Genomic DNA, 24,350 nt, shown 5'->3' on the forward strand with positions numbered 1-24,350 from the left:
AAAAAAAAAGATTATCAATTTCAATAGTTACCAAAAAAAATTAAAATATCATATTTTTATAGAAAAATCAGGAAAGATGATGAACACTGGAGTGTTGACACACTACAGGTAGACCATATACTCTGTAAGGGAATGTTACAGCATAAGCAATTTGGCAACAAGCCACAAGAGTCATAACAGAGTTCACCTCTGCCCCAGGATTTCTACTGCTATAAATGTAACCTGAGTAAGTCTGAAATACTTAAACTTTCAGACAAGGGCATTTTTCTCAGCTCCACCTGTGTGTCCACTCTTACTTACTGAGCCTACATCCTTTGGTCAACCCTGCTGGCCTTCCTCTACTTAGTTCATTCCATCTCACCAAAACTCTATGGTGCAGGTACCATGACCCTTATTCCAAGGAAATGCGATTAAAGAGGTAATTAAGGTTACTTAGGAAGTGGCCATGGTAGGACTTGCAACCAGAGGGTTTAATACTGTATTCTCAGCCACTACAAATAAAAATAATATGTAAAACAACAGAAAACTAGTTCAATAAACTTGCATGTACTCATCATTAAAAACCTTATTTTCAAAGAGTTTATGCAAAAAGGAAACATCTCTAATATTTACTTCATACTAAATAAGAGAGGAATATTTAAAACTACAGATAAAATTAAAAGCCAATTTTGTTTAAAAGTATGTCTGTGCAGACAAACAAAAAGGGTAAAATGGAAGCACATCATCTAATTACCAGTTGTTTGTTTCTGGATGGTGTGATGGTGATTTTTACTTTATTTTTTTCAGTGATTCCCAAAATGTCTCCCAACAAGAAATACTTTTTTATTTAATTTTTTAAAGGAAACAAAGCAACAACAGAAATTCTCAACTGTATTTGCTTAATTTGAATAAACAAAGGACATGTCGATAAATGTATATTAATGCACACCTTCAGGGAATTTGAGACTGGACAACTATGTTGAAAGAGATACTAAATTGAAAAGGCTTAAACGTAATTTTTAAATGTGTGATGAAAGAAGGGAAGATTAGGTGAGAGATCACTATTTTAGCAGCCCAGCATCACTGCTGGAACTACAAGGTCCATCACACGAGAGGGGTTTCCACCATTATTCCTTTCTCATAGTAAACGGGAAAAATTCACCTTACAGAATTTGCTTGATAGCCCAGTTAATAGAAATTTAAACAGCACATAAAATAGATTTTAGTAAGAGAAAACCATTTCAACTCCCAACACAAACTCAAAAATCACTGGAATCCTAAAGGCATTTTGGAATTAACTAAATTCTGGTAACTTACAGAGCAAAGTTTAAAAGATTTTTTTAAAAAACAATTAAAAACAAATGTGTAAATGACCCATTTCTGTACTATTTTATTCAGAAGAGTTTTAACAGTTCCTTGCAAGGCAAAAGGGAATTAGATGTCTATAGAAGACCTATTTTGAGCGTTAAAAAAAAATGAACATTTTTTCAAATTGATCTTTGGATGCATGTGTTTCAGCAGGTAAGTAGGAGAATGTGTAGCCTAATTGTGCCTTTCCTTTGTTAAAGTATAATATTACAAGCAGTTTTAATATTTTGTAAAGAATGTTGGCAGAGTACTTTCTAGGAACAAAACAATTTAAAAGCTAATAATAACATTTTTGCCACAGATTATCAGGCAGAGTACTTTCTAGGAACAAAACAATTTAAAAGCTAGTAATAGCATTTTTGCCACAGATTATCAAAAGTTTTCCGCACAGATGTGGAGTTATATTTCACTTTTTAAATTTTTAAATATAAGGTGTAACTTAGGACTTTAGAGAAATAGTGCATACAATTCTTAGGCATGTGCACCTCCAAGAAAACGTGCTAAAAAAAAAAAAAAGAAGAAAAGAAAACATTGTTTCCACTTCATTTTGGAAGTCCGTTAAACAAGTTATCAATGCAAGGATTGGAAAAGAATGAAAAATCAAGAAAGAACATAGCTGCTAGTAGTTATCATCCCATAAAACGGCATTAATAACTAATCTGTAAGTATCTTAGAAAGAAAATCTTGGAACTGTATAAGCTCACCCTTACCTGCGCTGAGGCCAAGAAATGAAAAAGGGTGATTCAAAAATCTTCTGAAAACGAAGAGTCCTATTCAGAAACCCAAGGGTAAGAGGACCCGCCCACTTCCCCTGGAGGACTCGTTGCTATGGGAACCCGCAGTAACCCTGTAAAGCCAGTAACCTACGGGGGAAGAAGATCCTCCCCGAGGTTAAAGTTAAAACAGGGGATCTGGCGGAGGGTTGAGTGGAGGACTGAGGTAGGATTAAAAGAAGGGGAAAGCCTTTGGCTGGGCATGGGGTCAGTGAAAGCGGGCTTAGTAACCCCAACAGAAATTCAAAACAGCACTTAGAACAATTGTTTTGAGTGCTAGAGTCACATTATAGTTCATAAAGTTTAAACCATTAGAGACACTTCCCGCCCTCCCTGGTGGGAAACAAACCCCCCTTTGTGAGTTCCTGTCTAGGAAAATGAATTTGAGTTTCATCTCACCAATTACAAACCGCATGCTACTTACTATGTGAAACTAAACTCTTGACTTTCTTACATTAAACCAGTATTTCCAAACTCGGCTGCGCGATCACCTGGGGATCTTTAAAAAACACACTGTGTTAATTGGTCTGGTGTGCGATTAGGCATGAAGAGTTTTAAAACTCTCCAGCGACTCCTCTGTGCAGCCAAGTTTGGGGAAGCCGTATTACAGGATTTGGCGAGGTGGCGGGGAATGTTTAAAAAAGAAAAAGCACCGTGATCTCCCTTGGTCTTTTGAGGCCTAATAATAGAATTAGCTCGCTTTCAGCAGGCACACACAGGACAATGGGCTGCTTGATAAATAGGGATCCCCAGCAGGCCGGAACAATACTTTCTTTGAAAACGCCAGGAGGTAGAAGCCTTCTCTTCCCAAGAGAGCAAACATCCTTCTTCCCGAACACCAAACTTATACGTCTATTTTAAGAGCAAACGGGCCACGAATGCCACTCAGAACTCGGAGGACGAGTTCCAGCCTCAGGAGGAAGCCGCCCCCGCCATCGCCCGCCGCCACTCGCTGGGTTGCCGCGGCGCCTGAGGCCGCGCAAACCCGGAGCGTCGGTCCCCGGAGTCCCCCCCGGACCCTGCTCACCGCGCCCCGCCGGCAGCGCCTCAGGAAAGTTACTTAGGGGAAGTTTGCTCCGCTTCCCACCGCGCGCCTCCCCGGGAGAGGGGCGCGGCCCCCGCCACCTGCAAGGCGCCAAGGCTTCCCGACCGCGCCCCCTGCTTGGACCTCCGCCACCTCCGGGGTCGCGCACCCCGCGGGCGTCCGCATTGCCAGGAGGGCTCGTGCGCCCCTCCCGGGGTCCCTCGGCTGAGGCGGCCCTGCCCCTCCGCCCCGGGCACCAGGACCACCGCACGGGCCCGACGCACCCCACTGGGAACCCCTCGGGAAGCCAACCCGCGCGGCGAGCGACTCTGGAGCCCGGGGGGCGGATATGGGATCCACCGGACCCCTGGGTCCGAGGCCAACCTGCGCCCCCCTGCCCAGCTTCTCCTCGCTTCGCTTGGCCCCTCCGGCCGGCCGCCGGGCGCGCGCCCCTGCCCGGGCGGTCCTGCGCTGCGCACGCGCGGAGGCGCCGGCCCGCTCGCCCGCGGCGCCCTCACTCACCGCCCGCGCTCCTCCTCGCCTCGGGCGACGCAGCCGTCCGCCGCCTTGCCCTGTGCCCGCTCCTCAGGCCCCGGCCGGGGCACTCGGAGATCCAGCGCCCGGCGGGCTTGGCGGGCACCCGCACGCAGGGCACGCTCTGCGGGAGCGAGCGCGCGTGCCCGAGCACCGGGAGGGAGCGGGGCAACATGGGCGGTGCTCCCGGAGGCGGCCCTGGATACGGGGCATGCGCAATGTCTGCCCTTTCCTAAAGTAGGAGTGAGGGGTGGGCGGGAACCCTGGCCTGGAGGAGGCGGGGTGGGTGGAGGAGAGCCAGCACTCCCCCATCTCTGAGAGGCGACTTCGTCCTTGTCCCACGAACTGCATTTTTTCTCTCTGGGGCATTCATCAATGAATATATTAAGCATTTATTGAACACTTGCATTGGCAGAGCGGATGTGCGGGATACAGCGCATCCTCCGGTAATAGGGGGCCGAATACATTTGGCTTTGGGGCTCCTTTTCAGGCGCTGATGCCAGCCCTCTCTCTAACAGAGAAGGAGGGTGCATAAATAGAGGTCTCGTAATACCTAACGACTACACTCTTCAGTGATCTGGGGAAGGAGAGTAGCTGCTGGTTGGGTTAATCATGAAAACTTAAACAGCATATGAATCCATTCACCCTGTCGGGGACAAGTTTAATCTGAGTGTATTGTTCTTAGTGAAAGATGAAAACGGCGGCCGGAAAGGTAGTTTCAGCTCATCTGGAAATAATCTTTAATGCTTAGCACGACTTCACCCTTATTCCGTGGATAATTGAGAGGCACAGAAGAAGGGGAGAAGGGGAGCCTGGTGGTGGCTTGATTAAATGCAAAATTTAGGAATATAAAGTGAAGGCTAGAGATATGAAATGCTGTAGTGTATGTTCTAGGTAAGAAGTAGTAGAGTCCTAAGTTCAAGGGTTGTTATCAGGCATGGAAAGGGTCGAAAAGTTTCCAGAGACTGTGAAGGACAGAATGATGCCCTTACTTATGTCACTGCTGAGATGTTTATCATGACAGGCGCCTACTTCATTAGATTAGATCATCATCCTTGGCAAAATGTGTATCAGTGGATAAATTAGACCTATACAATACTGTTAGGACCAGTAGATGCTTCTTTTAGCATGAGTTTGGCCCTGGGAGAACATATTTCTGCTCAGTTGGAAAATCATTAATTTGAGAGACAACATATATAGTGAAAGACACCTAGGCTTTGGAAAACAAAAACCCCTTTGATAAAGTCCAAATACCTCATAATAAACTATATTGTCCAAATTAGTTATTATCTGTGAGCCTTCCTGTGTTCATCTGTAACACGAGATCATGATATTTACCTTGTATAATGGTAAGTTTTATGTGTCAACTTGGCTAGGTCATGGTATCCAGATATTTGGACAAACAGTCTAGATGTTTCAGTAAAGGTATTTTTTAGATGAGATTTACAATGAAATCAGTAGACTTTGAGTAAAGCTGATTACTCTTAATAATGTGTATGATTTTCATCCAATCAGCTGAAGACCTTAGTAGAAACATGCTGACTTCCCCTAAGCAAGAAGGAAGACTGGCAGCAAACAGCCATTGACTTGCACCTTTTGCCTGAGCCTGCAGCCCGCCTACCTACTCTGCAGATTTTGGGGTTGCCAAGCCTCCACAATCATGTAAGCCAATACCTTAAAATAAGCCACAATCATACAAGCCAATACCTTTCTCTTTCTCTTTTTCTCACTCTTAAACTGCAAAAACAAAACAAAACGAAACAAAAAAAACAGACAGCAGGTCCAAAATGGAGTCACTCATACTAGTGTCACATAACCAAACTAAAACTTGCGTTCTTTGCAAGATCTGACCTTGTGAGAAATCAGAAGAGAGATAACAGTGAAATCCAATTAGACCAACAAGATGTTGCTTACATCTGTAGAAGAAAAGTAACCTTGAAATGACCAACCATCTATTTGCTCTTTTTTTCTGCTTTCCTCTTCTTTTTTCTGCTGATAAAACTCACCCACTCTGTTTAGCTCATCAGTTTCTTTCTAGTTTGTAGACTGGATGCTGCCCAGTTCATGAATTGCTAATAAAAGCCAATCAGATTTTTGAAACTCAATTTGGTGAATTTTTTAAATTGACATATATTTAAAATAGATACACAGATACATATCCATCCTGTTGCCTCTGTTTCTCTGGAGAACTCTGGCTAATACACCTTGAAAGGTTGTGAAAATTATGTAAATTAATTCTCATCTGAAAAACAAGCATTATAATCTTTAATTTGTGAGGCTGCAAAAATTAAACACAAGTGCGTGAAGCACCCAGTTCATAGCAGAACCTGAGTAAATGACAGCTACTATTACTTGTGAATGAACACTGAAGGGAAAAAACAAAGAGATAGGATAGATATTAGCACTTTGAAAGCCTTTTCTCAGTTCACTGGGTAATAAATATGTAAAAAACAGATTTAAGAGGTAAAAGAAAATTTTGGTGTCCCTAGCTCTGATACACTAAAAATGTGATAAATATTACAATTACTTGCATAAATTCCTTAAGAACCATTAACTAAAGATAGACTCTAGCTGTACTCTCCAACACCAAACATGCAAAGCAGCAATATGAAGTCATATCTAAACAGTTTACTCCAATTTGAGTTCCAGTTGAATTCACTCTGCTTGCTACTGGGAAGGAGAAACCTGGAAGGAGCTTACTTTTGAAATAATTCCCAATGTCACAGAGTAGGTGCATGCTAGAGCACTCAATCAATGTGTTTGGTGAATAGGCTTCTGGATGAGCTGATTGTTCTGGGGAGCATGCAAAAGTGCTTAAAATATTCCATTTATTCTACAAATATTACCAGTTTCTATGTACTAGGCAGCATCCTGCCCTCAGAGAATTTATCAAATAGCATAGAAAAATGCATAACTGTAACTATAATTTAAGGCAGAATGTGACAAGTGCCTTCAGGGGAACATAAATGGTTGGGCCAATTGTACCTTGCTCAGGTAGTTTAATGCTGAGGGCTCACTTTCCTAATCATGTCTCCACAGTGGTTCCCAGCTTTGCATATTTTCTTATGGTGAAAGCCAATGAAATGCATGAGCATCTTGTAAATATGTTTTGAGCAAAGTTGGTAAATATCAAGTCAACATTCTCATTCCACTGACTCTTTTACTTCTGAGTTCACATTCAGAGGGTGAAGCAGGAGAAGCACAATCCATTCAAATGTAACAGTTTATCCTTTTCTTCCTCATTATTTGTCTTGGCTGTTTCATTTAAGGCAGATTTAACTTTAGAGTGAAAAACAAAAAATACAGGTAATTTTTCTGACTTAATGAAGATTTATGAGCAAAATACATAAAAACTAACATGAAAATAACAAAAGGTGGGGCTTAGATTTATGAAAGGGTGATGAATGATTGAGTTGGAAACCATTAACCAGGGGGACAAAGATGACGATCATGTTTGTCCCATGACCAGCGTTGTCACAAGGTGACTCCTTTTTCCTTTTGGCTGACAACGAAATACTCCACCATGCATAAGTACAAACAAACTCCAGGAGTGACAAAAACAAATGATTTGGGGAAAATACACATTTTAGTATATTTTAAATAATGAGAAAGGTATTTTATTATGAGAATTTGTGACTATATTAATTTTACAAGTTTTGTCACAGTGACTTGGAAAATAAATGTATCTGGAACTAAAGGAAGCCCTGTACTACAAAATAAAATGTTTTAGAAATTGAAAGAAATGGTCTCAAGCCATGGATGATAATTCTCATCTGACGTTCCATGAAAGAGTCATATAAGCAAAGTGACCCCCAAATGCTAAAGGAGCCAAGAAGCCAAAGAGAAGGCAGACAAATTTAGTTTGTTGGTGTTGATGAATTTATTAGGGGATTTAGAGACAGAAGCATGGCCTTGGGTAGCCACAAGACAAGTAGATCTCTGCACCTGTTACTCCCCAGACCCAAGGTTTATCTACTATAGGGAAAAGGTATACATATTCCAGCAAGACAATGAAAGGCAGCTCTCCAAAACAAGAAAGAATGCTATGTGTGTCACAATCTCTAATTTGTGTGATAACATCAAGGTTGCTTTACTCTAAAAGCAGGAGTAGAGTTTCTTACACTAGGGACAGTAAATAAAGTAGCAATCAGGTGGTGTTCACGGGACTGGGGCTGATCAGAATTTAACACTGTAGATTAGCATCCAAGATGGAGCCACTTTTGTCTCCATACCTGATGAATAATAGCATGATACTAGGAGATGTGAAATAAGTTAAAATATATCCTGGGCCAGAGTTTTATATATAAATATAAATATATATATATATGTGTGTGTGTGTGTGTATGTGTGTGTATGCTAGCTCTAAATGGTTTAAAATTAGACTGAAAACAGAATTAGCCATACATTATTCATATGCAGCATTCTCCCTTTCATGGTCTTTCTTTTTATTGATGCTGTTCAAAAAAATTCAACCACATCAGTATCACAGGTAGACTGTTGTCCACTCAATAAAGAGAATAGTAATGTAGGGGTTTCTTAGAGCAAATGGTCCCCAACTTTTAATGATTAGATTTGCAACTTTTTGACTTTATGGTGGTGTGAGTTCAGTAGAAACTGTAATTTGAATTACAGCGTGTTCCCAGGCTAGCAATATTTGGTTCGATACTCTCTCACTATGCTGAGAAGTCAGCCACAGCTCCCAGCCAGCTACTTGATCACAAGGGTAACAGCTGATACTCTACAGTGTACTACATTCTGCAAATTACATGATATATTGAACACTTTATTATAAAACAGTATTTGTGTTAGATGACTTTGCCCAACCCTAAGCTAAGTGTTCTGAACACATTTAAGATAGGCTAAGCTAAGCTACGATGTTTGTAGGTTAGGTACATTAAATGCATTTTCCAATTACTATGCTTTCAACTTATGATGGGTTTCTTGGGCTGTTACTCCATTGTAAGTTGAGGAGCATCTGTGGAAAAATATTTGACCATGAAAAAATCCGAATTTAATAAAATGGCTAGCAGGAACAATATTGATTATTGTTTAGAAGTTCTATCTCCCTTTTTCCTTTAAGATTTTATTCAGCAAGACTGGTTCAACATATGCAAATCGATAAACATAATCCAGCATATAAACAGAACCAACAACAAAAATCACATGATTACCTCAATAGATGCAGAAAAGGCCTTTGACAAAATTCAACAACCCTTCTGCTAAAAACTTTCAATAAATTCGGCATTGATGGAACGTATCTCAAAAAAATAAGAGCTATTTATGACAAACCCACAGCCAATATCATACTGAATGGGCAAAAACTGGAAAAATTCCCTTTGAAATCTGGCACAAGACAGGGATGCCCTCTCTCACCACTCCTATTCAACATAGTGTTGGAAGTTCTGGCCAGGGCAATCAGGCAAGAGAAACAAATAAAGGGTATTCAATTAGGAAAAGAAGAAGTCAAATTGTCCCTGTTTGCAGATGACATGATTGTCTATTTAGAAAACCCCATCGTCTCAGCCCAAAATCTCCCTAAGCTGATAAGCAACTTTAGCAAAGTCTCAGGATACAAAATCAATGTGCAAAAATCACAAGCATTCCTATACACCAATAACAGATAAACACAGAGCCAAATGATGAATGAACTCCCATTCACAATTGCTTCAAAGAGAATAAAATACCTAGGAATCCAACTTACTAGGGATGTGAAGGACCTCTTCAAGGAGAACTACAAACCACTGCTCAGTGAAATAAAAGAGGACACAAACAAATGGAAGAACATACCATGCTCATGGATAGGAAGAATCAATATCATGAAAATGGCCATACTGCCCAAGGTAATTTATAGATTCAATGCCATCCCCATTAAGCTACCAATGACTTTCTTCACAGAATTGGAAAAAACTGTTTTAAAGTTAGCCACATGTGACTCATGGCTATTGTATTGGAAAGCACAGATCTAGGACTAAGTTGTTGATTCTCAAACTTGATTGCACATTGGAATTACCTGACAAACTTGAAGTTTTTTTTTTTTTTTTGAGATGCAGTTTGGCTCTTGTTCCCCAGGCTGGAGTGCAATGGCACGACCTCGGCTCACTGCAACCTCTGCCTCCCAGGTTCAAGGGAAACATTTTTGATATCTATATCACAGTTCCATAATTCCAGCATATTTGTTCTGGGGTGCTACTGGGGCATTGAGAGTCTTTTTAAAGGTATTTAGGTGATTCTAATATGTAGCAACGTTTAAGAATTGCTAGTCTCACTTATTTACATATTTAGAAAAGCATGATCAGAACTTTGATATTATGAAATCTGTGGCAAGTATGAAATCCGTGGCAATTATTCTTACATTTTCTTTATTTAAAACCAACATTATCTAAAAATCATGTTGAAACATACTGGTGCTGAAATAGCATACATGGTATATGTACATCACTGGTATATTTTAATAAAATTAATAATTGCTAATAAAATGTCAACACTTTGATTAATATGGCCATGGGTTCAAATGTAACATGAATGATTCCAAGTAAGGATTTTTTCCTTTTTTTTTTTTTTTCTTTTTTGGGACAGGGTCTCACTCTGTCACCCAGGCTGGAGTGCAGTGGCACGATCTCAGCTTATTGAGACCTCCACCTGGCCCTCAACCTCCCAAGTATCTGGGACCACAGGTGCAGGCCACCACTCCCAGCTAATTTTTTAATTTTTTGTTAGACAGGGTTTCCTCATGGCTCTCACCGGGGTTGCACAAGCTGGTCTCAAACTCCTGAGCTCAAGGGATCCATTAGCCTCCCAAAGTGCTAGGATTAGAGGCCTGAGCCACATCATGCCTAGCCTCCAGGTGAGAATTTAGTCTCAGCACTTGAACTGTTGAGTAATGGGACTTCTGGGTGTGTTCTATTGAGGAGGAAAAACTGCATCTACCCTCTTAAGTTCAGTGTTTGGGGACATGTGAACTAAATTGAAACTGGCATATTTGCAGGAAAATAAACAAAGTGTATCCATATGCATGTGGGAATGCACGAAAGCTGTGGCTCTATAAATAGCTAAAGATGAGGGTTTATATACATAATTTTATGGTGTGTGGAGAAAAGACTTCTATGGGAAAAACAAATGGGTTTCTAGGAAAACCAATGGGAGATAAAAGTTTGTGACGCTGTTTGTTTATGCAGATCCAAATGGCCTTCTCCATTTTTTTCTTCATAGCCATAAAACTCCCTCAGAGAGGGGATTTATAGCAGCCTCATTCCCAGAACTTTTGTTTTTACTAAGATAAGGGAAGCCCTGGGAAACCTTCTTTCTGTATCTGTTGAATCAGAAATATCTTTATTTTAAAATAATTTTTGTATCAATTCTGGAACCCAAGTGGGTCCCAAAGATTTTTTAACTTTGTAATTGTTTAGCAAACCTCCTAATAGAGAAAGTGCCTCTGACAGTGGGTCAGGAAAACTTTTCATCATGGCTATATTTATTTGGTGTGTTAACTCTTGCGTCCAATACCCTGAATGGTAAGTATGAAGGCTAATCCACCTGCTTAACAAATATTTCCCATCTTATTTTCTACTCCAGTGATTACTCGTTGTCTGTACCTAGTAGGTATACTTAATATTGCTGAGTACTTCAAGACTTAGTGACTTTAAAATCATCTTCATTACTTCCATTAAGTCTGTGGGTCTGCTGGAAAGTTTTGTTTCTGGGTCAGTCTCCATTAATCTCTCCTAGGCTCTCTCAAGCATTGACATTTAGCTGGTGGATACCTGGAGGCTAGTTGGTCTAGGACAGCCTCAAATGAAACAACTCAGTACTGCTCCATGTGGTCTCTGTTGGAAGGCTGCCACTGCTCTGAGAACAAACCCAGGCTAGCCTGCTGGAGCATGGGAGACTATGTGGAGCAGGAAGTACACGTTCAAGTCTGATTGCATCAAGTTTCCACTGTCTCATTGGCCAAAGCAATTCTCAAGGACAAGCCCAGAGTCAATGTGGGAGTACACTACCAAAGGGAATGGATACCAGTATTAGCATATTCACTCTGCTATGCATAGTGCTTTATGCAATTAGCCCTACCATGTTTTATTCTGTCCATTCCAGTTGCTCTCATTCTGAAACATTATCTTAGTTATTGCAGTGTTGAATATCTTTTTTTTTTTTTCAAACTAAATGTCTTCCCTTCAAGTTTTATTAGTATCCTGTTGTTTGGAACTATTTCTTTTTTTGTGTTTCAGTCTTTTTTATACTTTTAAAACGCCTGTTTAAACTTGAGTATATGAATAAATAATAAAAATGACTGTAATCTTTGCTCAAGTAAGCAGTCAGTAAACAGATGCAATGTGTTTAAAAGACTTTATGCTTTGTCTTGAATTCCAAAAATGTTTAAAGACAACCTAATTTCAAGAAGATTAAATAAATAAGACCTCATAGGCATACAGTATTGATAAATGTTCCCTTCCTGCCACTCATTGTCCATTCAACATTTGTAGTTTGCATGTACATTTTCAACTGCAGTCTTTCACAATCAGCTCAATTCATCATGTAAAATCATTTCTGGTTGAATTTTGATGCAAACATGCTAAAGAGTTGTATATGGAGAGATTCTCAAACTTGGACGTTAGAGTAAAAAGCATTGCATTTTATCAACTGGAAATATGACTAAACTATGTTTAAAAAGTAAAACAAGTACATTTCCTCCTCTAGGATGACTTATTTTGTGTCTGTGGTGTTTCAGAATCCTATAGAATTATCTTTTCCCCGTTATACAGTCATCGTAAATTATTTGTTCCTAGAATATAACCTTATAAGATTTAAAGAGCTTTGAATTACCATGCAACATTTTGTGCCTATCTGAGTAAATGACAAAATAGACTAAGAAAACATCACCTAGTTATGTTATATTGTTTACCCTTTGAAAATACGTATTGTTATGCAAATCCTAGCAAGGAAGAAAAGACTAAATTCTCTGTGTATAACTGGAGAAAGTATTCTTTCTGATCAAATAATACTTGGACCAGGAGAAGCCCCATGGATTTGGATTCTCTCAAGATGAGCTTCACGGTCTTGGAGCATACAGGAGGCAAATGTAACAGCACAAATCCATATCCCACCACATGCTCTTGCTTTAGTTTTCCTCAGAACCAACCTCCTAAACAGGATTCAAGGGAAAGTAATTTATTCTGCAATGATCAGAGGAAACTCTAGTGAAGTAGGGAAGTGAAACAAACAAGAGGAGGCAACCATGTTACTGTGGTCAGCTGGAGCTCAATCCTGCCTGGGGGAATTGGCTGGGATATCCTGATGATCCTGATGAAGGGTGGAGGGAGCTGGAATCATTATTTACTAACTCCCATTCATCAAGGGACAAAAGAACTGAAATCATTATCTGCCAGTTTCCATCTATCGAAGACTGTGGGTTGTTCTCAGAAAACTAGTTTCCTGGCACCTACATTCAGCCCCTGCTCATGAGCTGAACATGGTTCTGTGGCCGGAAAAAAAAAAAGAAAAGAAAAGGCAAAGAATCTTATTTGCTGGTAATCGGAAGTCATCCCTCTTGCACCTGAATGTGTAAGAGACTCTTACACCAGTATGCACCAGGTACGCAGAGACACACAGCATAGCATCATGAAGGTCTTTCCCAGGCACACCTGAATATTACCTTATTCTCTTAAAGGATTGCCTTCTTTCCTATATTGTCTTTACTGCCCTCTCTGATCCTCTCAAATTTTAATACCTTCAACAGAAGTATGCTCTGAAGGTGGAGATAGTAGACAGTGACCCACTGCGCCCAGTGAACAAGGCAAAAATACAGGGTTTGTGAAACCATCAGGCTACGTGTATACTCTCTGATCAAGGCACCTTAGATGCAGATGATTTCCAGAAAGTCTGGAAGAAATTGCATGAAGGCGTAGATGTGAGGAAGCAGATCTGAAGACAAAGGTCCTAGCAGATATTCATCTAGAACAGTGATTCTCAATTGGAGGAGATTTTACAGACTATCCAACACCTGCCCTGCCCCAGGGATATTTGGCAATAGCTGGAAATATTTGGTTTTGCTTGCCACAGTTGGGGGAGAGGTGCTACTGGCATCAGGTGCTTAGAGGCCAGGAATGCTGCTAAACATTCTACAAGGCACAGGACAATGCACATAACCATAGCCATCCTCAAAGTTCCATTGTGATGCTGTTGGAAAACCCTGATCTAAAGAAACATCAGTGGAAGAGGAAGAAACTGCAGGTCATGCATTCCAGTTTTCTCTCCTAATCTTTACTTTCAGTTTTTACTCTAACATGCAAAGTTTCCATTGATTTGTAAAGGTGATTCTAAGCATGTTGGGAGGCACAAAAAGAAAGCTCATTATGGTTTTTGAAACTTTACTAAATTGAATAAGGGAGTAGCAGTTTAACCTTTAAAAATGTTTCCAGATGCTGAACATAGGATTGAAATGCTAAATGGAAAGAACTAACTATTACTGATTAGTAGTGCAATGGCAAAAAAGGGCAGTTTTCTTTTGATGTACCAAGTCATGAAGGATGGAAAGACGCTGACACTCAGTGATTAATTTCTGCAAATGTGGTTGAACGCCTCAAATTATGTATCATTTGATGTCATTAAATTTGAGTTCCTGCATTATGTGTGGACCTTTCACTTTCCAAGCATTCTCAGTGTGTGAAATTGAGTGTGCCATTTACAAGCTATCATGTAATTTTCTGTTTTCTGAAACAAAAGCAACAATCTGGGTGCATTAAAGACTATTATATAATTGACAAACCTGCTTTTTAAAACTTGATCCAAAACATGTACAATTACTATCATTTGCCAAAGGGAGGTATTCCTTAACAGTGCAAAATCATTTAAACATTAAAATGACAACCCTCTTTTGCTTTTGTTCCAATAAGGATAACTTCCATGTGTATACATTTATACCGTTTACAAAGCTTCTTTTATTTAAATGTCCATTAACTCACTTGATTTTTAAATCAACCACATGAATAAACAGAACAGATAGCATCATCCCCATTTTTTAAACAAGAAAGCTAAAACTCAGAGATCGTAATTTACTAGTTCAGCAATGAAGACACAGAGTGTCAACTCTTTGTAAGACAACCACATTTTTATCACATCATATTACTTTCACTTGATGTTTAATTCCAATATAATATACATACAGAATAGTGTACAAATCAAAAGCGTGCAACTCTACAAATTTTCATAACCTAAAAACACCCACGTAACCAGCACCCAGATCAAGAACCAGAGCATAGCCATCCTCTCCAAAACCCCTCATTCTGCTTTTAGATACCACTGCCTGTTTCTGTCAAGATAACCAATTATCTTCACTTCTGACAGCTCTGTTTCATTTTGCCTGTTTTTGAATTTTATATAAATGGAATTATATCGCATGTCCTCTGATGTTCTCTTCTTGGTCAATATTAAGTTTGTGGGCTTCATTCAGATTATTGAATGTGGCTGCAAATTGTTGATTCTCATTGTTCTATACTATTTCCTGTGTGACCATTTCAGAATTTATTTATTCATTTGATCATTTGATGGCCATTTGTGTTGTCTTCAGTTTTTGCCTATGGCAAGAAGAAGTGCCATGAACTTGTTTTCTATACATCTTCTGGTGAACATAGGTACATATTTCTATTGAGTTTATATCTAAGAGCAGAAGTGCTGGGTCAGAGAATATGCATAGATTCTGCATTAGTGGGTACTGGGCAACAGTGTTTGTACAAATTTACACTCCTACCAACATTCTGTGAGACTTTCTGTTGCATTTTATCCCTGTCAACACTTGGTATTATCTGTCCTTTTTCATCACAGCCATTCTCTTAGATATGGTAACACATCATGGTGATATTTTGTTTCAATTTTAATTTTAATAATTGAAACCCAAATATTCTGACATCACCAGCCTGTAGGTTAAACATTTATTTTAACACCAAAACTTGCTGCCCCTTGCCCACACCTACATAAATGCAGCGCGTTAACGCCCACTTCAAAGTCATGCAATTATTCTGGGTTATCCATTGAATCTGTAGAAATCTTCTCATTTCATCAGTGTTTGGTACCCATAAGGCATGTGACAAGTGCTTGCATCAGAATCATGGATGCCAAGCCCTATAAGTAAGTATTGTGCCCCCACCAAAATGGATTTTATCAGTTGTTCAACTGCTGTTAAAGTCCAAGGCTACTGACAAGCATATGCTGTGTTCCATTCTGTTCTCATTTCATGAGACCCATGTTCCACTGAAAAAGGTTGTTACTTGGGCTCCAGAGCATTATCTCTGCCTCCTTCCCAAATCCTGCCATGATCCAGCTGGCCAAGCCCCATCCAAATCCCTCATTTCAGCTCATGCCTTGTGATCTTCTTCTCTCTCTCTCTCTCTGGGCTCTTCATACCTGATTGTAAGAGGGAACTTGGAATAAACCTCCTCTACAGACTCTCTATCCATCTCTTCATATCTTACATTTCTGCCCCTGAAACTTACATATAAAACTTCTGTCTTGCCTCCCATGAGTGAATGCCATCATCTCCATAGGTCGCCACTCACAACTGGACTAGGTACATATTTCTCAATGTAGGGTAGCTAGGGATAATTGGCTATTAAAAAATTACATTTCCAATAAGAAAGATAATTTGGAAGTTAGAAAATCATGAGAAGTCCATGATGTAAATAAGTATCTCTGTACTTTCCCACTGAGAAGTCACAGAGCTACTCAAGATGGACAATCCTCCAGGGAATGGAGGGAAATAGAAACTCTTTAAATTGGATATGTTGCATCTTCAATGCCTGGGCCACTAATGGCCAACAGAGCAGCCAGTATCTATAAGGAGATACTGCTATAAAAATAACATTTTAGTCATTATCTTCTCTAGTTCTACCTTTGCTTTTATTAAATGGATGGATCATCACAATAATATTTTATAAAGAACCACCTCAAAATTAAGAGGCTTAAAACAATAAGATATAATTAACTAATGACTCTGAGGGCTGGTGATTTAGTCCGACGTCATCTGGGCAGCTCTTCTAGTCTCGACTGGGTCACTCATATATCTGGACTCTTAACCTTGATTGGGATGACTGATGTGGCTGGTCTCTGCTGTAGGTAGTTTTCTTTCTTCCCTGTTAACAGCAGCCTAGCCTGGTCAGATCCTTTCCATGGTTATGGTGAGGGCAAAAGTGAGCAAGCCTAGTTGTACAGGGTCTCTTCAAGACCCCTCAAGACCCTGTCGGACTCACTGACATTCCATGGACTAAAGAAAGTCATGTGGCTGGAGCCGGAGTCCGAGTAGGAGTATTGCAAAGTTATCTAGCCAGAACCATAGGCACCAAAATGGGTGAAAAACTGGGCTATTTTCACACTCCATCACACAAGTAAACTTAGACAAGTCATGTAATCAGTTCTGCTGTCAATAATATGGGGGTGATTATAACCCAGAAGCCTCTCCCAAATTTTTCTGATGACGTAAAATGTGATAAATAGAGTGAAAACATTTAAGTACTTTAAAACCGTTAAGTGATATATGCATGTGAGATCATGTTATTATTATTATTTATATTTATATATTATTTATATTATATTTATAATAAATTATATTATTTATATTATTTATATTTATATTATAATAACGTAAATTTATATTATATTTACATGGTTGGCTCTAAGCAAAATCCTGAGATAAGTGATCTTGGCTTTCAGTGTTTCTGGCTCTGACAAGTAGCCTCATGTTTTATGATATTAGGTCTCTCACGAGCTTCCATTATAATACTCTACCCATTTTTAGGAATCACCTAATAAAATAATAATCAAAATGAAGAGATGAATGAATGAAGAATGAATGAATAAACGAAGTTCTCAAGAAATGGCTAGTCAACCCTCATTCTTCCCTGCATTCCACCAGAATGGATTGAGTACCTTCTCTGTGCAAAACTCCCTCAACCTGTCATTACCAAGTTCCAGGAATGCAAATCAGAACAGAGACAACCTCCTTCTTGGAGGAATTCACAGTCTATGGGTGAAAGACACTTCCAAACAGAAATTTCATTACCATGTCTGGAGAACTGCATTGGAGATATGTGCCAATAACAGTGAATTTTCATGGGTTTTCCTAGAGAAGTAACAAGATTTCAAAGAAGGCACTTTGGAGCTGAAAGGAACTGGGGGGAAGGGGCATTCCCAAGCTCACAGGAAGAGGGTACACATTCCAATTCAAGGCAGTAGCCTGTGGAAATGCCTCTGGAAGAGGTGGCATGTTGGGACATTGTTCAGAAAAGCTGGAATTTATAAGAGGATCACAGGTGTGATGGAAAATGAAGTTAGAGAGGCGTGTAGGGCGCACTAAAGGGTTTACATGAGTGGCATGCTCTGATTTTAGAGTGAGACCACAATAAGAAAGTTGGACTGGAGCTGAAAATGATCAGTGACAGGGAGGACAACAGGGCTGAAATTTCAAGAGTTTGGGTGAGATATACCGCAGCCCTGATCCTGGGCTATGACAGGAGGGATGAAGTGAGAGAGAAGGGTGGATAAGACAGACACTAGTGCTAATGGGAGAATGTGATTGACTTGATGAATAAGAGAGTTATACCCTCCCACAACAGGAGCATGAAAAGGATATTCAGTCAATCACTGTGTGAGTCAGTCAACAGACTGACATTTACTGAGAGCTTACTTTGGGAGGACCAAGAAGTTAGTTGTTGTGGAGCATCTATAAAGATGATGAAGAAAAAGACCCCTGGCAATTAGTAAAAATGTAGCTGTATGTCACAGAATCAAAACAAGAGACTTTATTAAGGAACACACAATGTGCTACGAGATCTTCGAGAAAAGAGTGATTGGACCTAATTAATAAGCATTCATTTTAGGGAGCTGAGAAACAACATTCTAACCCTAGATTGTTCTTGCCTCTGTTCATTGCCATGACGAATTCTATTTCCTTAATGAGAAACCAGCTAGCTATCTTTTATTCTCTCTAATCTTTGTAAAATAAATAAGACTCAAAATTGGAGTTCTTCTAGAATCTTCTTACAGAAACGGCTGGGCCAGCACAGTGTCTTTGCTTGGTGATGGTTGCTTTGAGGGATGTGCTTATCTTCCAAGAGTTCCTTATCTAAGAAAGATTAGGGTAGCATAACTAACTCTGGGCAGATAGACTCAGGGAGAGATGAGTTAAGATTCCAGGTGCTCATTGTCTCGGCTTTGTAAAGCAGTACAAGACCATTCCTTGAAGTCCTGCCACCTATCTTCAGAAGTGAGTTTTTTTGTTATTCTGTTCAGTATCTTTGGTTGGATTCTCCAGAAGCAGGCTTCGGGATGAATAGTCATGTTCAAATTGTTAACAAAGAGATGTTCCCCAGGAAAAACCAGGAAAGGAGTGAAGGATGCAGGGCAAGGAAGGAGAATAAGCCACACAGTGGTGTGATTACAGGTGAACTCCCTGCTTTGCCTTGATTCAGTGGGGGAGTTCTGGAGAATAAATTAATCACACCTTAGGCCTTGTCAAGCCTTGGAGCAAAGGAATGAGGTTTTTATACTCTGGGACCAATCAGTCTTTGACTGCCTATGGCAAACACACCATACTCCCAGGCACTTCTGGCTTGCTATGAATGGGGAAAGTGGTTGCAGAGCTCACGTGCAGCCTTTGGAAGGAGTTCCCAGGTGCAAAGTGTAAGAAACAAATAGATTTTAAATAGGGTGAGGAGGGACATGAGGAGGTCGAGGGATAGCGAAGAGGCAGTGTGTTTACTGAATTGTAGGTCCCACTGGAATTAAAGAATTGCCATTACCAGGGTAGTAGGAAATGACCTAGAGAGAATTAATGTCTACTGAGAGAGCAGAACTCTTGAAATTGGGATGAAGGGGGTTTTCCAGCTATTGTTAACGAGAAAGTCTGGGGCAATCATTCTCAACAGAGAAATACTGCTCAGTCCTAGGGCATGTCTCAAAAAATTTCAGAGGCTTTACTGGTTGTCAAAAGAATAGGAGGTAACAATGTCATTTAATAGGCTAGAGACAAAGATGTAGGTGTTTTCATCATCATACAGTGAAAAAGTCCCCAGTAGCATGGCAATCTAATATTCCACCAGACATTCATTGAGGTAAAAAACCACTTATCTTAACCTAGAACCTAACCCCATTTTACATATCAACACAAATTATACATTTTGCATGGTTTTAGCATAGATTGATTTTTCTAGAAATGGAATGGTAGTGGAAGTTAAGGGAATATTGTACTTTGTTATTTGTAGAGCTTTAACAAGAAATGTTCATTCTTTTGGCAAATCACAACACTGATTGTAACTTGTGATAACTAAGTGACCAAAGCAACACACCAATTTTGTATTTTCTTGGAATTCGTGGTGATTTTTTTGTGAGTAGGTACAGGAATAAACTTATGTGATCCTTATTTCAAGGAGAAGAAAGAGAAGTTGAAGCAGGAGGAGAAGGAGAAGGATGAGAAGAAAAAGAGGAATAGGAAAGAGAAGGAGGAGGAAAATGAGAAGAAGAAGGAACAGCAGCAGTTGCAGGAGGAGGAGGAGGAGGAGGGAGTGTGCAGAAGCTGGGGGGAAATTCAGCACAGTTCCAACAGTGTGTGTTATACCTGGGTGTGAAGTGTCCCGCCTCAGCAAGATCCAGGGGAAGGGTTAGAGGTGGATCATCCTCCTGATGGCTGGTTAAATATTTTTGTACCCTGTCTTTCTTTATTTCCTTCCTTTGAGAATTTGAAGGTTACTTGGGGGTAGAAAGGAATAAGGGCCATAAGTTTTCTTATCTAAAACACACATTTTAAGAATTTTCTCAGAGCCAAGTCAATTCTGAAGCAAATAATTTACATCTGGAGTGGAAGAGCATAACCTTCTCAGAGGACATTGACATTTACCTACAAAATACTGAGAGTGACTTTAGGCAGATTACATATACCCTCTTCTTAGGGAAAAGTGGGCTGATATTTGTGGGGCTGATAAATAAAAGGACTAAGTTTCTCAGCTGCAAAGCAGAGTCCAGTGACATCAAGTTGGATAAATGCTTTCATTAGGACCATGGAAACTTCTGTGGAAACCTGTGTAAGCCTTAAACAGCACATTTACTCAGGGTATGTCAGCATTAGGTCATCTCTTTGGTCAGGTAGTTGGAAAGAACTTAGCAGAACAACGTTGAAGAAAAAAATAATTTCCTGAAATAAAATGTCTAAAGAGAATAATAAGCTTATTTGCTATCCCTTTGAAGTGTAATTGATAGGTTAATCAGGGTCCATAATGAGTTTTCTTTTGTTTTTCCTAGTAATATAAATTTACAAGGAGGTTCGAGATTGATTTATTTTCTTAAGCAAAGGGTAGGCAGGCGATATAATCGCTGAAAAAAGAAGTTAAGTTAGACATTACTAAATTTGTTCTTTAGTAAAGGAAGCAGTTACTTTTCAGCTCCTGTCTGTATTTGCCATGTAAGAATGAGAGTTCTCATCTTATCAGAATTTTTGAGGATTCAAGAAAACTTGGAAATTTGAACATTTCCAGTGTTAAAATTTTCCCAACTGCTAAAAATCTACTATGCTACTCAAACCTCATAAATAGCAAGGGTATCATTTTATCACAGAATAAATATAAAGTTATTGCTAAACATTGAAGATGTTTTTGTTGTAATAAAGTTGATGATTAACCCTGTGATATTTAAGTACATTTGATTTATTGCTCACTTTTATTTTAACTTTTTTTTTCCTTACTTCTGTCCACTCTTAGTGTTATGTTTTTACTCCTGATATAAAGTCAATGTCAAAATCAATATGTGTCAATCCCTGCATTGTTTTCTAGGGATTCCAATGTTGGAAGCATTTTTAGCATACAACAACATCCAAGTGGATTATGATGAATGCCTAGACATCTATGGCAAACAGGTCAGTAAAAAGAACAATACATAGAATCTAAAACTTGTATTCTGTTTCTGGTAGCCCCTATTTTCTAGTCTGTAAAGGCTGAGATAACATCGAATTCTATAAAAGCTGTCTTTGAAGAACTGCAAAAAAGTCTCTTTGAATATGAATAACTTTAAACCATATGACCTAAAATTGTATGCTTCTCAATGGAAAACAGAAATTTGCCACGGTCTCTCATATTGCTCCAATACAAATTGTGTTGGGGAAAAACTCTCCTAAACTAAATTTGTCCTCTGCTCTCACATCACAGTAATCATCAACACAGAAGACCTCTGTGACCAAAGACGTGGGTCTTTTTCCCACACACCAAGCAGTGGACACCACATCAATGTCTTTCAACTCAGTTCTGACAGAGATAGCATCAGAGATAGCATCAGATTCTACAGGTTAAGGGCTCGGTCCCACAAGACCACCCCCTCTTTCCCCCCAGTCTCAAGTCTGGGCCTCCAAAACTTCTGACCGACCAACTTCAAGTTGGGGTTCCCAAAATCCCCTCTTTGGATTCGATTAATTTGCTGGAATGGCCCACAGAACTTACGTTTACCAGTTTATTATTAAGGATATTGCAAAGGATACAAATGAAGAGATGCATTGGTACACACCCTCCAGGAAGCTCCACATGTTCAGCTATCCAGAAGCTCCTCAAATCCTGTCCTTTGGGCCTTTTATGGAGACTTCATCGGTTGTCCATGATGGAAGCATGAGTAACTGTGTCAAAATGTGATTGGGCAAAAACAGTATGATCTAAACCCAGAAAGACCTGTCTGTTCAGATTCTTCTAGGTCTCTCCATGAAGCATTCCCTCCTCCAGACTATGGGCAGGACTCTCTCTGAAATGAGGGTCTTTTGACTCACGATCAGATTAGAGTCCTGCCTTGGGCAGGTGAAAGAAGTCAGGAGAAGGCCAGAGAAAGAGATTCTGTTTCCTGAGGCCTAAAGTGGCTCAAGAGTATAAAAAGTACTGTAGAAGTTAGGAGACAGGAACTGTGGATAAAAACCAATATATATAACATGACACCACACAAATTTAATTCAGTGGAACAATTTAAAAAATGCAAAAAATTACTTTTCAGATTATCAATGATTAAAAAGGCTAAAAATAGCTACTGTTGATATGGATTCTGAGCGTTGGATTCTTCTTCACTCTTAGAAGTGTAAATTGGGGTAACTTTTGGAAATTCAGTTTAGTAATATGTTCTACAGTATATATCAAATTTAAAAATGCATACATATACCGTTTGATTCAGCAAGTAAGCTTCTAGAAAGCTCTTTGCTGCTCTGCCCATACTAGTAAACAAAAGCAATAATTTAAACATTTATTAGAGAGAATAGTTGAATGAGTTTTGGCACAGTCAATCAGTGGAATATTCTGCATTTACTAAATGTAAAATGATGTTTATTTATATTTGTTAATGTGAAAATAATGTATTATATGTGAAACAATAAAGTAGAATTTAAAACAATGGTTTCCTTATGGCCCCATTTTTGTTAAAGTACATACACTATTACGAGATGGTCAAGAGATGAAGCAGAGAGAAGGAGAGAAAAAGAAAGAGAGAAAGAGAGAGGGAAAGAGAAAGAAGGAAATAATATCCTATATACTGGCGCACCTTGCGTGGTATGGTAGTGTGAAACTGTAAAAATGACTACACAAATTGTTTCTTGCTGTCTAAGTTATATACAGAAATGAAATACTGTCATGTGTGGCTTAACAATGAGAATACATTCTGAGAAATGCCTCCTTAGGCAATTTCATCATTGTTTGAAAATAATGGAGTGTACTTACCCAAACCTAGAATGTATAGCCTACTATACACCTAAGCTGTATGATATAGACTATTGCTCCTGTGCTACAAACCTGTACAGCATGTTACTGTACTGAATACTGTAGGCAGTTGTAACCCAATGGTGCATATTTGTGTATCTAAACATAAAAAATATAGTGTGTTGCACTACATGGTAATGGTACAATGGCTATGATGTCACTAGATGACAGGAATTTTTCAGTTCCACTATAATCTTATGGCACCACCATCATTGCAGTCCATTGTTGACCAAAATGTCATTACACAAGGCATGACCGTGTCTATTTAATACCCTCTAATATAACACATTAGAAGCATTAGGAATTAAAATGTTTTATTGATTAATAAAAATTATAGGCCAGGTGTGGTGGCTCATGCCTGTAATCTCAGCACTTTGGGAGGGAGAGAAGGGAAGATCACTTGAGGGCAGGAGTTCAAGACCAACCTGGCTAACATGGTGAAACCCTGTCTCTACTAAAAATACAAAATTAACCAGGCATAGTGGTAAATGCTTTTAATCCCAGCTACTCGGAGGCTGAGGCACAAGAATCGCTTGAACCCAGGAGGTGAAGTTTGCAGTGAGCCGAGATCGCACTACTGCACTCCAGCCTGGGTGACAGAGCGAGATGCAGTCTCAAAAAAAAAAAAAAAAAAAAAAAAGAAAGAAAGAAAAAAAATTGTGAAGAGTAGTTTGAATAGTGCCTGCCTTGAAGTCACATAACTTATGACATGGAGCAAGCATCTTTTCTATGCCTTGGCCAATTGTCATATTCCCTTTAAGTTTGGATGGGCTTCCAACATGAAATCCTTTGCCCTTTCAATGTCATGAAATATTTCTGAGAGTTTCTTTAACACAAGTATTTTTACTGGCATCATCCTCTCTGGGACATCTTCATCCTTCCTGTCACAACTACACTCCTCATTCATGTGTATATGCT

General features: G+C 39.5%; 1 protein-coding gene and 1 long non-coding RNA gene across 4 annotated transcripts in view; one reads left to right on the plus strand and one right to left on the minus strand.

Annotated features, from left to right (window-relative positions):
• BTBD3 (BTB domain containing 3) overlaps nt 1–3,898 on the minus strand; it is a 36,176-nt gene extending 32,278 nt beyond the window's left edge. Inside the window, exon 1 of one of the 2 annotated variants that reach the window (XM_021921231.2) lies at nt 3,667–3,898. Coding sequence is in view for 1 of the 2 variants with exons in the window: in XM_003905079.4 (XP_003905128.1) it covers nt 3,667–3,853 (187 nt within the window). In the remaining variant the exon portion in view is untranslated. The remainder of the gene's footprint in view (nt 1–3,666) is intronic. The other variant, XM_003905079.4, reaches the window with a different exon arrangement.
• The window catches only part of LOC110740532, a 30,774-nt gene continuing 8,622 nt past the window's right edge, over nt 2,199–24,350 (plus strand). For both annotated transcript variants that reach the window (XR_002515211.2, XR_002515212.2), the window contains exons 1-3: nt 2,199–2,286; nt 5,194–5,340; nt 21,486–21,568. This is a non-coding gene — a long non-coding RNA (uncharacterized LOC110740532). The remainder of the gene's footprint in view (nt 2,287–5,193; nt 5,341–21,485; nt 21,569–24,350) is intronic.

This window comes from Papio anubis, chromosome 16 (assembly GCF_008728515.1).
Source record: "Papio anubis isolate 15944 chromosome 16, Panubis1.0, whole genome shotgun sequence".
NCBI classification, from domain to species: domain Eukaryota; kingdom Metazoa; phylum Chordata; class Mammalia; order Primates; family Cercopithecidae; genus Papio; species Papio anubis.